Source organism: Bufo gargarizans, chromosome 2, assembly GCF_014858855.1.
Source record: "Bufo gargarizans isolate SCDJY-AF-19 chromosome 2, ASM1485885v1, whole genome shotgun sequence".
Classification (NCBI taxonomy): Eukaryota; Metazoa; Chordata; class Amphibia; order Anura; family Bufonidae; genus Bufo; species Bufo gargarizans.
The window spans coordinates 172,036,173-172,049,272 of NC_058081.1; the positions used below are offsets into that span (position 1 = coordinate 172,036,173).

The window sequence follows — 13,100 nt, forward strand, 5'->3', positions numbered from 1 at the left end:
GTACACTTAGCATAGGGATTGCATCTCACAGGACAGGCACATAGGGCTATTAGTGCCCTTTCACTCACAGCTGCTGCAAACCTCTCCTTTCACCTGGGACTAAGTGCATAATGTACTTCGCCACATCTCTGAGGTTTGTCCTATAAAGGTAAAAAAAAAAAATCACCGGTAAGCAAAAAAGTTAACGTTCTGTTCAAAAAGTTTAATAAAGTTTATATGTTCCGTTCAAATGTTATTATAAAGTTAATAAATTGATTGCATTGCGGCCTGTTTTTTTCTTTTTTGTTTAGTTTTTTTTACCTTCCAGGTGGACCAACCGATCGACTAGCTGCAGCACTGATGTGCATTCTGACAGAAGCATTGCGCTGCTGTCAGATTACACAAAAGTCGGTGTATGCAGCGCTGCAAGACGAGATTTCTCCTCTGCAGTAAAAGATACGTTTGCCGAGGCATATGAGCTGAGGGGGTGGCGGTGTTCATATGCTTTGGCAAACACTTTGTATATAAAAAATAAATTAAAAAATCCCGGCAATGATTTATTCATCCACATCGATTGATGTGAATGGAGAAATTGGGTTTGCCAGGGCACACGAGCTAAGTGGGTATGGATGTTGGATGGAGCCCCTATGTCCTGGCAGACGCCTTTCCCCTCCTTTTTTTTTTTTGGCAGAGATTTTTTCATCCACATTGATTGATGCGAATGAAGAAATCTGTTCCGTTCATTTTTTCTTTCAGCCCAGAGGCTGAACGGAAAAAAAAATCTCATTACCTGTATGCTCAATATAAGGAGAATAGCAGAAACTCCTAATGCTGGCCATACATGTAATGATTGTGGAGACCCTCAAATGCCAGGGCAGTAGAAACACCCCACAAATGACCCCATTTTGGAAAGAAGACACCCCAAGGTATTCACTGAGGGGCATATTGAGTCCATGAAAGATTGAAATTTTTGTCCTAAGTTAGCGGAAAGGGAGACATTGTGAGAAAAAACAAAAAAATATCAATTTCCGCTAACTTGTGCCAAAAAAAAAAAAATTCTATGAACTCGCCATGCCCCTCATTGAATACCTTGGGGTGTCTTCTTTCCAAAATGGGGTCACATGTGGGGTATTTATACTGCCCTGGCATTTTAGGGGCCCTAAAGCGTGAGAAGAAGCCTGGGATCCAAATGTCTAAAAATGCCCTCCTAAAAGGAATGTGGGCCCCTTTGCCCACCTAGGATGCAAAAAAGTGTCACACATGTGGTATCACCGTACTCAGGAGAAGTTGGGGAATGTGTTTTGGGGTGTCATTTTACATATACCCTTGCTGGGTGAGAGAAATATCTTGGTCAAATGCCAACTTTGTATTAAAAAAATGGGAAAAGTTGTCTTTTGCCAAGATATTTCTCTCACCCAGCATGGGTATATGTAAAAAGACACCCCAAAGCACATTGCCCTACTTCTTCTGAGTACGGCGATACCAGATGTGTGACACTTTTTTGCAGCCAAGGTGGGCAAATGGGCCCACATTCCAAAGAGCACCTTTCGGATTTCACAGGGCATTTTTTTCAGATTTTGATTTCAAACTACTTTTTACGCATTGGGGCCCCTAAAATGCCAGGGCAGTATAACTACCCCACAAGTGACCCCGTTTTGGAAAGAAGACACCCCAAGGTATTCCGTGAGGGGCATGGCTAGTTCCTAGAATTTTTTGTCACAAGTTAGCGGAAAATGATTTTTTCTTTTTTTTACAAAGTCTCATATTCCACTAACTTGTGACAAAAAATAAAAACTTCCATGAACTCAATATGCCCATCATGAAATACCTTGGGGTGTCTTCTGGTCATTAAGGGTGTTTAAGCTAGGGGAGCTGAGGTGGTTAAGTGGTGATAACTTTAAAATGCTTTGACTTATCTAAGCCATTCTTAGATTGTTTTTTCGTCACATACTGTACTTCATGACACTGGTAAAATGAAGTAAAAAAAATCATTTTTATTTATAAAAAATGCCAGAATTAGCAAAAATTGGTAAAAAATTGCAAATTTCCAAGTTTCAATTTCTCTACTTCTATACTACATAGTAATACCTCCAAAAATAGTTATAACTTTACATTCCCCATATGTCTACTTCATGTTTGGATCATTTTGGAAATTATATTTAATTTTTTGGGGATGTTACAAGACTTGCAAATGTTGAAATTTTCAAAAACCCAATTTTTAGGGACCAGTTCAGGTCTGAAGTCACTTTGCGAGGCTTACATAATAGAAACCACCCAAAAATGACCCTATTATAGAAACTACACCCCTCAAGCTATTCAAAACTGATTTTACAAACGTCGTTAACCCTTTAGGTGTTCCACAAGAGTTAAAGGATAACTGTCATTTTTTTTTTTTTTGGAGTATTGGAATGTGGTGATTAATATCACCTTGGTGGCCCTATTTCAACTTTTCACTGTGTAATCAATTACCCTTTAATTCCACAGTTTTGTTCCCTGTACTGCCTACTTTTACTTGTGGTGCTTAAAATAGGGTTGCTAGGCATGGTCCTTCTATGTGTTGAAGGACGGAGGACGCAGAAGCAGGCTGCGTGCATGGTCACAATACTGACAGCCAGGGACTGTAAGTAAATGATTAAAGCCAGGTCCTCCCCAGCAGCTGATAACAGTGCCTGGGCTGTGTGCACTTCTCCCTGTCCCTGCGCTTGGCAGACGCTCCCTCACTCAGCAGACTGGGACAATGCAGTGTCGAAGCAGCGCACACCAGGGAAGGGAGCTCTGCCGTCTGCTCAGTGTATAAATGAAAGCAACATGTGGTAAGAGGACCCCTTTGTGCTGCAGGAGAATAACCCCTTAGGGGGGAGGGCTCTGATTACTGGCACTTTTGCGGGGCTGTTGTTACTGGCTAGTGAGGGCAGGCGGGAATAGCCTCAGGGTGAGGGCAGTGGCGGCCATCTTAACTGAATAGTGAAATTGCAGTTTTATTCAGACTGGTTGCTAAGGGCTGAATCTTATTAAATATGGGGTAAGTCAGTCTAATAGTAACTGATTCTGGAATATCATGTTATTACTAGCTACATATAAGAAAATTGAAATTAGGGTCTAAATGTGACAGTTATCCTTTAATAGCAAATGGAGATGAAATTTTTTGGCAAATTTTCCATTTTAACCAATTTTTTCCACTACCAAAGTAAGGGTTACCAGCCAAACAAGACTGTATCTTTATTGCCCTGACTCTGCTGTTTACAGAAACACCCCATATGTGGTTGTACACTACTGTACGGCCACACGGTGGGGCGTAGAGGCAAAGGAGCGCCGTGTGGTTTTTGAAAGGCAGATTTTGCTGGACTGTTTTTTTGACACCATGTCCCATTTGAAGCCCCCCTGATGCACCCCTAGAGTAGAAACTCCATAAAAGTGACCCCATCTAAGAAACTACACCCCTCAAGATATTCAAAACTGATTTTCTGAACTTTGTTAACCCTTTAGGTGTTGCACAAGAGTTATTGGCAAATAGGGATGAAATTTGAGAATTTCATTTTTTTTGCTAAATCTTCAATTTTTCCACTAACAAAGCAAGGGTTAACAGCCAAACAAGACTGTATCTTTATTTCCCTGACTCTACCGTTTACAGAAACACCCCATATGTGGTTGTACACTTCTGTACGGCCACACGGTGGGGCGTAGAGGCAAAGGAGCGCCGTGTGGTTTTTGGAGGGCTGATTTTTATGGACCGGTTTATTTACACCATGTCCTGTTTCAACCCCCCTGATGCACCCCTGGAGTAGAAACTCCCTAAAAGTGATCCCATCTAAGAAACTACACCCCTTGAGGTATTCAAAACTGATTTTACAAACATTGTTAACCCTTTAGGTGTTGCACAGAGTTATTGGCAAATGGGGATGAAATTTGAGAATTTCATTTTTTGGACAATTTCTCAATTCTAACCCATTGTTTTCCACTAACAAAGCAAGGGTTAACAGCCAAACAAGACTGTATCATTTTTTTTGTACCGTGTTAATCTGGGGGGTTAGGTCATGGGGTATTTTTATAGAGAAGATTATTAGCGATGCTGAGATACCTAATTTGTATACTTTTTTTAAAATTATTTTCGTTTTTACAATTTTTTGGGCTGTCTCAAGTCTGAGAACCATAGTTTTTTATCCGATTGTCAGTGGCTACATTGGGATATAAATTTAATACTCCATGGAAGTGTGGTACTCCCTGAAGCAACCAATAATGCAGAGGCCCGGATGATCGGGGCACGTGTCACATTGAGTAGTGGTGTCCTTCCGTATCCCCCTACTGTGACATACTCTGCACCTTTTTTGGGTCCATCCCTTCTTTCCAGTATGGGGGACCACACCTGGAAAGTGTTGGCCAGGAACGATCCGGGCGCCTCCAGTTGCCGAGGTACTCCGGCCTGCTCTTTCCCGGTCCGAAAAGATCAGGGCCTTGAGGACTGCGTCATAGAACTGAAGGAATGTCCCTGTGTTGCCAGCGCTCCGGGACAGCACAAAAGAGTCTTACATGGCAACCTGCACCAAGTAGACCGCAACTTTTTTGTACCATGCCCGAGTTTTGCGCATGGCATTATTTGGCTTGAGGACTTGATCAGAGAGATCAACTCCTCCCATATACCGATTGTAGTCGACGATAGAATCAGGCTTGAGGACCGTTGCCGCGGTACCTCGCACAGGGACAGGGGTGATGCCGTCCCTGTGCGAGGTGAATTGTGGACAGTACAAGGACATCCCTCTTGTCCTTATATCTGACCAGCAACAGGTTTCCAGTGGTAAGGACATGGGTCTCACCCCTGGGGATAGGTACCTGGAGGGGGTCAAACTGTTCTTTTCACAGAACTTTATAAATCAATAGTACAAGCGACCAAAAGAAACTTTGTAATATGTTTGATCAGTAAGAAATGTCTAGTCATGATGTCAAGTGCTTACTTCTCTACTCCCCCTTTCCCCCTTGCTAATTGCTTTTCATTTTAAAAAAAATGCTTGAATACCATCCAAGACAGGATTAGCTCTGCAGGAGGATCATATTACACATGTCAATACAAGTCTATGGAGAGGAGAGGGGCAGGAGTGAGCAGGAACTAAATGAGACAAAAAAAAAATGCTGGGGCTACATGGGCTGAGATATAAACTTCCTAAATGTTTTAATCTCAACTATACAGGTCGGTACTGTAATGTCCTCCATGATCCTTGGGTGGCTTCTAAATGGATAACAGAAGGTTAGAATGCTGATTCTTCTCAACTTTTTGTGTGCAGTGGATGGCAGCTAGTTTCCACCCACCATGTCTGAGAGAACTGCAAACTAGACATTCACTATGCACAGAGGAAAATGGCTACAAATTCCAGATACAAGTGATATAATGGCCAGATATGTGTTATTTCTTGTGTACTAAGTACAGTGCCTTGCAAAAGTATTCACCCCCTTGACTTTTTTCATATTTTGGTGCATTACAGCCTTAAGTTCAATGTTTTGTTAAACTGAATTTTATGTGATGGATCAGAACACAATAGTCTAAGTTTGTGAAGTGAAATGAGAACAATATCTAAATGAAACTATTGTTTAGAAATAGAAAGCAAAAAATTAGCATGTGTGTATGTATTCACCCCCTTTGTTAGGAAGCCCATAAAAATCTCTGGTGCAACCAGTCTCATATTGGCTTGGCTTAGATTGCTACAGAGGACTCATAGTTGACCAATTATAGTCAATGGCCAACTACATATGGGACTATCCATAAGAAGCCAAATATATGTCATGATTGTATTTACTAAGACAACATCTTTAATGTATAGTTATAAGTGTCTTCTCTTATCAGATTACATTGTATATATTTCCCACAGGTATTAATAACACATCATGGCCAACTCAGTCCAATCAATAAGTCAATCCAAACAGCAGAATACTGTTCAGTCGAAAATATTGTCATTGTGCAAAGATGGAGGTGAGTTATTGAATCGGGATGACATAACTGGAGCACTGACAGCATTTAAGAAAGCCTTCATTCTTTCATGCAAGCTACCAGAAGAAAAAATTCAGAAAGCATGTTTATTCAATCTTGGTGCCACTTACATTTGTGTTGGTAAACCAAAGAAAGCTCTGAAGTGTCTCATAAAATCCAAAATTAGTGGGATGGAAGAGAGAGATGGTGACCTATTTTTCAACATAGGCGCTGCTTATGATGAAATGAAAGAGTACGGCAAAGCTGTAAAGTTTTATGAAAGGGCCATCAATGAGTATGGTTATGATGAGCTCAAGAGCATCGCAGATGCCCTCATCAAGCTGGGCTACTGTTTTGTCATGACTGGAAACCTTTCTTCTGCTGCACATTCATTCAGACTCGCAGGTCAATCATATCTAAGAAATCAGAAATTTGACGATGCTGCTATGGCCATGAGAGAGGCGGCCAAATACATGATAAACAGTCAAGCGTTCTCCCAGACTGAAGTGCTCCAGACATTGGATTCTTGTGTCGGGTCACTAAAAGGTGTATCTGACCAACAACTGCTTGGTAAGTGTAATCTCTTTCTTACATTTGTTGAGTTTGGTACATCCAATGATGACTTAATATTTGTTTTGTTTTTTTAAAAATTGTCATAATGAAAGCATATTTCTGCTTAAAACTAAACATAAAGAAGCCACTAGGAAATACAGTATAAAAGCTCTATTAAAAAATGTGTTAGATTTATTGGTTTTGAGAAAACTGGCTGCCATAACATCTTGGATTATTAAGCTGTTTTATATGAAAGGGATATGACATATTGTATATGACTGACCACTGGGGGTCTGATACTGGAACAGGTGGCCTCACATGTACTGACACTAAGTATTATAGTGAATGGGAGATAGAGAAACATCCATTCATGATAATATAGACTGGTCATGCATTTCCAGCCCTATTAGCAACGGTAAGGGTAGTATTACATCTGTGTTCGGTATCTCCAGTAGTTTGTTCCGGCAGAGAAGAAGACTATGGGAGTTAACGCATCTTGCCTAGCTTGGCACCACTGGATCCCTACTCACTATAATTTTATCTGGCGGGGAACCAGTGGGTTTCTGACATAAATGCAAGATTTCTGCTGGAAACCCACTGGATCCCTTATGGATTCCATTATAGTAAATGGGGATCCGGAGGTTAATGGCTATACCACACATGATAACTTTGATAGTCGGCTTCCATGCAGACTACCGGAGGTACCAAATGGAGAACCTACCCTAACCCTGTTCTCTAGACTGTTAGCATCTTAGTGGTCAGAGACAAAAAATTTGACATATACGGTATATACAATCAATTGCTAAGAAAAAGAAGCTACAGTGCTCTTCCATGCCCGTGCTCCATTGACTCCTGTTCAGATTCACTAGCATTATAGTAGGCACGTCCATTATAATGAATAGACTAACCAGATATTTCCTATCTGTAAAGAATAAATTAAGGCAACTAGACGTACTGTTGATTTCTTGAAAACATTTCACTCGTTCTTCCAATGAGCTTTCTCAATTCTGAGCGACTGTACAAGAATTCTCTGGGAATAAATATGTAACTGAATCAACATCTGGTAATTATACCCAGCATGGGGTCAGAGGTCATTATACCCAGCATGAGGTCAGAGGTCATTATACCCAGCATGGTCCGGGTATAATGGCCACATACAATGCTGTCTTGACACCTTTTAGGATAATGTAATCAATACCTTTGACCCCATGCTGGGTATAATGACCTCTGACCCCATGCTGGGTATAATTACCAGATGTTGATTCAGTTACAGATTTATTCCCAGAGAATTCTTGTACAGTCGCTCAGAATTGAGAAAGCTCATTGGAAGAACGAGTGAAACGTTTTCAAGAAATCTACAGTACGTCCAGTTGCCTTGATTTATTCTTTACAGATATATACCATGACCTGGATAAATGAGAATCTTCACAGACAGATATTTCCTGAATATGAAGTTTTTGTCTCACATTTACAGTATGCACATGACCTATAAAAGTCAACTGGATACCTCCCATGGATTAAATACAGTGAAATCCGTCACCATAGGGCTCTATTGTAAAAAACATATATCTATTTAACATATAGTTTTATTTTATTTTTTGCTGGCTCTGCAGGATGGAAAATGGTAGTATATTATGCTATTGCATCGCATATGTCAAACATGGGACAAAATTTAGATGTGAACGCAGCCTAATGTGTATGGGGAGCTCCTGATTCTTCCCAACAGAGGATGTCAGGGGAGAGAAGGATCAGGAATGGTGAATTTCAACGTTCAATCCTTTTGTTCTTCTGAGCATCTGCCAGAGTTGTCTGGTTGCAGCTTTCTCCTCTCTCCCCATTGAAAACACATAGACAATAGGCCAAGCTCAGCATGTACGTGTATGAGGGAATCGGCGAGATAGCTTTTGGTCAAGCGAGCATTCAGTCAGCTATTTAAGGTATATGGGCATCTTAGCACCTCACTGAAGAGCAACAGTCCAGGCCGTTACTAGACATGCTTTCCGCTTTCCAAAACTGCTGCAGAACACCAACTAGTCTTCAATACACACAAAACATTTTCCTGTAGTAAAAGATTAATTACCATTCACATTTTAAATGTGCAAATGTGTTGTCCTGGACACAACAGGTGAACACAGGTACAACATGGTGTCTTCTCATCTGACAGGTCTGGCCACTAAACAGTTCTACCTTTCATGTTAGCAATAAGAGCAAACAAATACAAGAGACAGGTCAGACAAAAGAGTTGTCCACAGAGCAGGAGGTATGGAGGCTATCGGCATAGTGTCAGAGATGTGCTAATGCTGGGAGTGGAAGGAGCCTCAGGCCCTTTTGTACCCAGAGGGCAGACTAGTATAAGTCTGTTGTGACTGCTGACGGCATTGTTAAAAGCAGGGCTGGCACCAAGATAAGGACATGGCATAAGAGCCCTCACTTCAATAAACATCGAGGCCGACAGCGGCAATGCTGCAGTGTGATTATCATGCCATAAGAGTAGTCCTTGCACCACTGACCATGTAGTCCTTGGAGGAGATTTTCCACTACAAACATGCATGATATATATACGATAGATATCTAAATTTGTAGGGTCTGACTATTGTTACCCCCACTAATCCGAATAATATATCTGTTTGGGCACCTGTTTTCAGTCGAGAGGTGGTGACATGAGAATCGGGGATGAGCATGACCATTCCCTGAAGTGGTGCAAGCTCACTGTTCAGACATCTATATTACTGCAATACACATCACATCTGACAGCAGCCCCAGCGGCCATGCCATTATCATGCCACACTGCCTAGCAGAGAGCACAGCAGTTTCAGAGAGAGCTGAGCTTCTAGGTGTAATGGCAATGCCCCCGTTGCTCCCAGAGGCTGATTTGCATATATCAAAACATCATTTTTCTCAGCAATGTGGACATATATGAACATGGAACCAACACAGATGTCTCCAGCTGCCAAGTGCACATGTAACAGGTCAGCCAGTTTCAGAGGTACAAATCTGCTGACAGACGCCCTTTAATAAATATCCCCAAATGACTCATTTTTAGTTTGTTTTCTTTTTAATGGATGATCAAAGAGTGAAAAATAAACTTAGTAGCTATTTCTAGATTTATACATCTCAGCAACACTGTTCCTATGTTATTTGGATCATACCCTGATTGGGGCATGAGGTTCCTGTAATAATGTTCAAATGATTGATGTGGGTATTAATAATGAATACCAATGCAATAATAACAAAATAACAAACAGGTATTGTGTGCATCAGGTAAGGTTGAAGAGTACTAGGGGGTTCCACCTTGATCAACCACAGATGTCCAATATGTACAAAGGGTCCAGGACACCACCAGATCCATTCTTCAGTGCTTTATTGTGATGAATATCAGCACATAACAGTGATGTTTCAGCATGCAGGGCGTTCAGGAAGGCATTTGTGTCAAATGTCACTGTTATGTGTATTTGTACTCCACAATAAAGCACTGAAAGATGTATCTGGCAGTGCCCTGGACCCTTATTACTAAAATAACATTAAGGGTACAGCCACACAGTATGGTTTGCTGATGCGGTTTTGGAAGCCAAAATCAATATCGAATTCACAAAAGAGCAGCCATCATATCTCTCCTTTATATTTTCTCTCCTTTTATGATCCGCTCCTCATTTTGGGTTCCAAAACTGCATTAGGAAACCTGACCGTGTGCTAACAATTAGACAGGAGCCATAACGATGTTTATTTCACTTACAGGGATATTGCAATTTTCTTTCTATTTTTTTGTGGCAGCTATTTCTGTAAATTCATAAAATGTAGCCAAGTTGGTTGTTACCTTTTTATGAGCTTCTCTGAAGCAAATAGTAAAACCTTAGTAGATGTCAATTGTCAACCAATATGTTTACATCTCCTGTCATAGTTTTTGTAAAAAAAATAAAAAAAATTCCCACAATAATCCACAACGTTGGCAAACGTTGGTAAAATATAGGGTGGCCCACAAAAGTAGCCAGCCTCCAGCGATAGTGTGACAAGTTCGACAAGCAAGTGGATTTTTTTTTTTAATTACTAATTACCCACAAGTCACAAAAGATAGTTGTCCAGTTCACGTCTATGCATCTTTGGGCACGTCAAATCATGCTGGCTGATACTGCTTACAGCTCTTCAACAGTGGTGCTGCAGAAGAAAATTTTTTTCTGCTTTTTCCAACAAGATGGGGCAACATGCCAGACCTCATGGAATTCACTGGCACGGGTTCATGAACTGTTTACGGAGGAGCGAAGGGTGAACAAGGGGTTAAGGCCACCATGCTCCCCAGACTTGTCCACATGCTATTTTTATCTGTGGGGAAAATTAAAACAGAAAGTGTCCTCTAACAATCCACATCCCCTGGATGAACTGAAGGAAAACATCACAAACACTATCCGCAGCATCACAAGCAGTATCAGCCAACGTAATCCGACATGCCCAAAGATGCATAAATGTGAACAGGGACCACTTTCAGCATCTTTTGTGACTTGTGGGTAATTTTAAAAAAATAATCCACTTTCTTGTTCATCTTGTCATATTATTGCTGGAGACGGGCTACTTTTTCATCGGCCATCCTGTATAATTGGCAAACTTTTTTTAATACCCTAACTTCTGATTTACATACCATCTATTTTACCTTGTGGGTGGTGATCATCTTTGAGAACTTACTGTACACTGCTAGCCAAGCCCTCAATGTTAGTAAGCAATAGTAGAAATAGTATACGAATATATACACGCCTGTACACCCAAGATTTTATTTTTTCCATCTTCAATTCTCAGGAACACTCTATAACCATGTTGGTCTGCATTATGCTGAACTAAAATATTTTAGCCAGGCGGAAAAGTGTTTTACAGCAAGTTTGAACCTATGCAATGGAAAGCAATTCTCTATAAGAAAGATGGCCGTATTACTCCAAAACCTAGGAGCTGTTGACAATGCTCTTTACCAATATGAAAAATCACTCAGGAGCCACGCAGAAGCAGTAGATATGTACGGTAAGGCATCATATTCATTGTGTACATTTGTTACAGCATTTTTGAAGATAAATCAATATCTCCATTAAATAGCTCTTTACTTTTTCTTGTGTCATCGGCCAGTAAACAATATATTACACCCATTTTAAATTAATTACTGCCATAAAAATTTTAATTTAGACTAAAAAATGAATGCATTAGTAAATAAATGTTCCACAGTGCACAATGTAACACATTGCAGGCTGCTATTTATTTTTGCTTTAAACTTACATAAAATATCAAATTAAGCTGCAAAGTTAGACATTTTTCTCTTACTTTATTCAAGCATTTCACACAATTTAATTTAATAGAGAATAGTGTAACTAGCACATTTCTAAATCACTTCATTTAAAAAAATATACCTACGTTCACCTGAAGAAAGTCTGTAATGTCATGGCCACTAGGGGTCTCACTTCCACCTAAGCTGCAGTCCACTGCTTGTTGTCAGGCAATATCCGTCCCTGGTAACAGAGACGCAGAAGATGGCTAAGAGGAAGTGCGGGTGTGTCAGAGCTAGCTGAGATCATAATCCTGATAAAACAACTGCTTTTAAACTTTACAGGAGTCTTTTGCTTTTCTGTAAGGGTCATGTATCACTCCTTATCAGGTTTTTGCTCCCTAGAAGAAAGCAAACATAGTTGGGGCGTACATAGAAATCATTGGGCCCCATAGCAAGAATCTGAATAGGGCCCACTAACTCTGCCCACTACCCAACCCTGACCCATCCCTCCACCTGCCCTGGCTCCTCCCCTGACACCCCCCTCCCCCGTTGTATTCCTACTGACCCAGAGAATGAAGGGCACAGGTCAGTTTTACCACAAAGGGAATGCCGTGGGAACAAAACCCGTAAAATGGTGGAGAAATTGTGTTTTTTTCAAACTCCACCCCATTTGGAATTTTTTTGCCCGCTTTCCACTACATTGTATGCCATATTAAAGTACAACTTCTCCCACAAAAAATAAGCCTTCATACATCTATGTGAACGGAAAAAATAAATAAAGTTATGGCTCAAGGAAGATAGGGAAGAAAAAAGGAAATGCAAAAGCAAAAACGACAAAACCTCTGGTATGCTAAGGGTTAAAAGGGCTATCTAGACCCTATTATGCCCCCCAAAATGTCCTGGCACCGCATACAGATAATACTTATGCCCAGTGGGGGGGGGGTGCAGCCAATAGCAGGCCGCATCAGAAATGAGCCTCCCTAGGGAGGCTCGTTCCCATCGTGGCCTGCTATTGACTGCCCCCCATGTCGCTGGATGTTTTCATCTGCATGACGGGAGGGAGGCAGTGGCAGCTGTGCGGGCATCAGGAGGAATGCGGGTGCCGGGGAATGAGTTAAGTAAGGTGCCCAGGCATTTTGGGGGGCATTATAGGGGTTAGATAACCCCTTTAACTCCTTGCTGCTAATGCTGAGTGTGCACATAGCCACCAATCATATTCTCCCCTCCCCCTTCCCCTGCAAGGTGACTGATGTGCTGGGGGGCCTGCAGGCTCATAGAGGACTCAGGATTATAGTGTGCTTCCCCCCCCCCCCCCTTCCCCCCGGGGGAGTGGAGGGGGGGGGGGAGTAGGAGGAAAGTACACTGTCCTTCTAA

General features: G+C 41.3%; 1 protein-coding gene across 2 annotated transcripts in view; it reads left to right on the top strand.

Annotated features, from left to right (window-relative positions):
* The window catches only part of LOC122929657 (tetratricopeptide repeat protein 24-like), an 87,228-nt gene that overhangs the window by 16,617 nt on the left and 57,511 nt on the right, over positions 1 to 13,100 (top strand). For both annotated transcript variants that reach the window (XM_044283290.1, XM_044283291.1), the window contains exons 2-3: positions 5,838 to 6,505; positions 11,273 to 11,488. In XM_044283290.1, coding sequence (XP_044139225.1) covers positions 5,854 to 6,505; positions 11,273 to 11,488 — 868 coding nt within the window. In that variant the 5' untranslated portion in view covers positions 5,838 to 5,853. The remainder of the gene's footprint in view (positions 1 to 5,837; positions 6,506 to 11,272; positions 11,489 to 13,100) is intronic.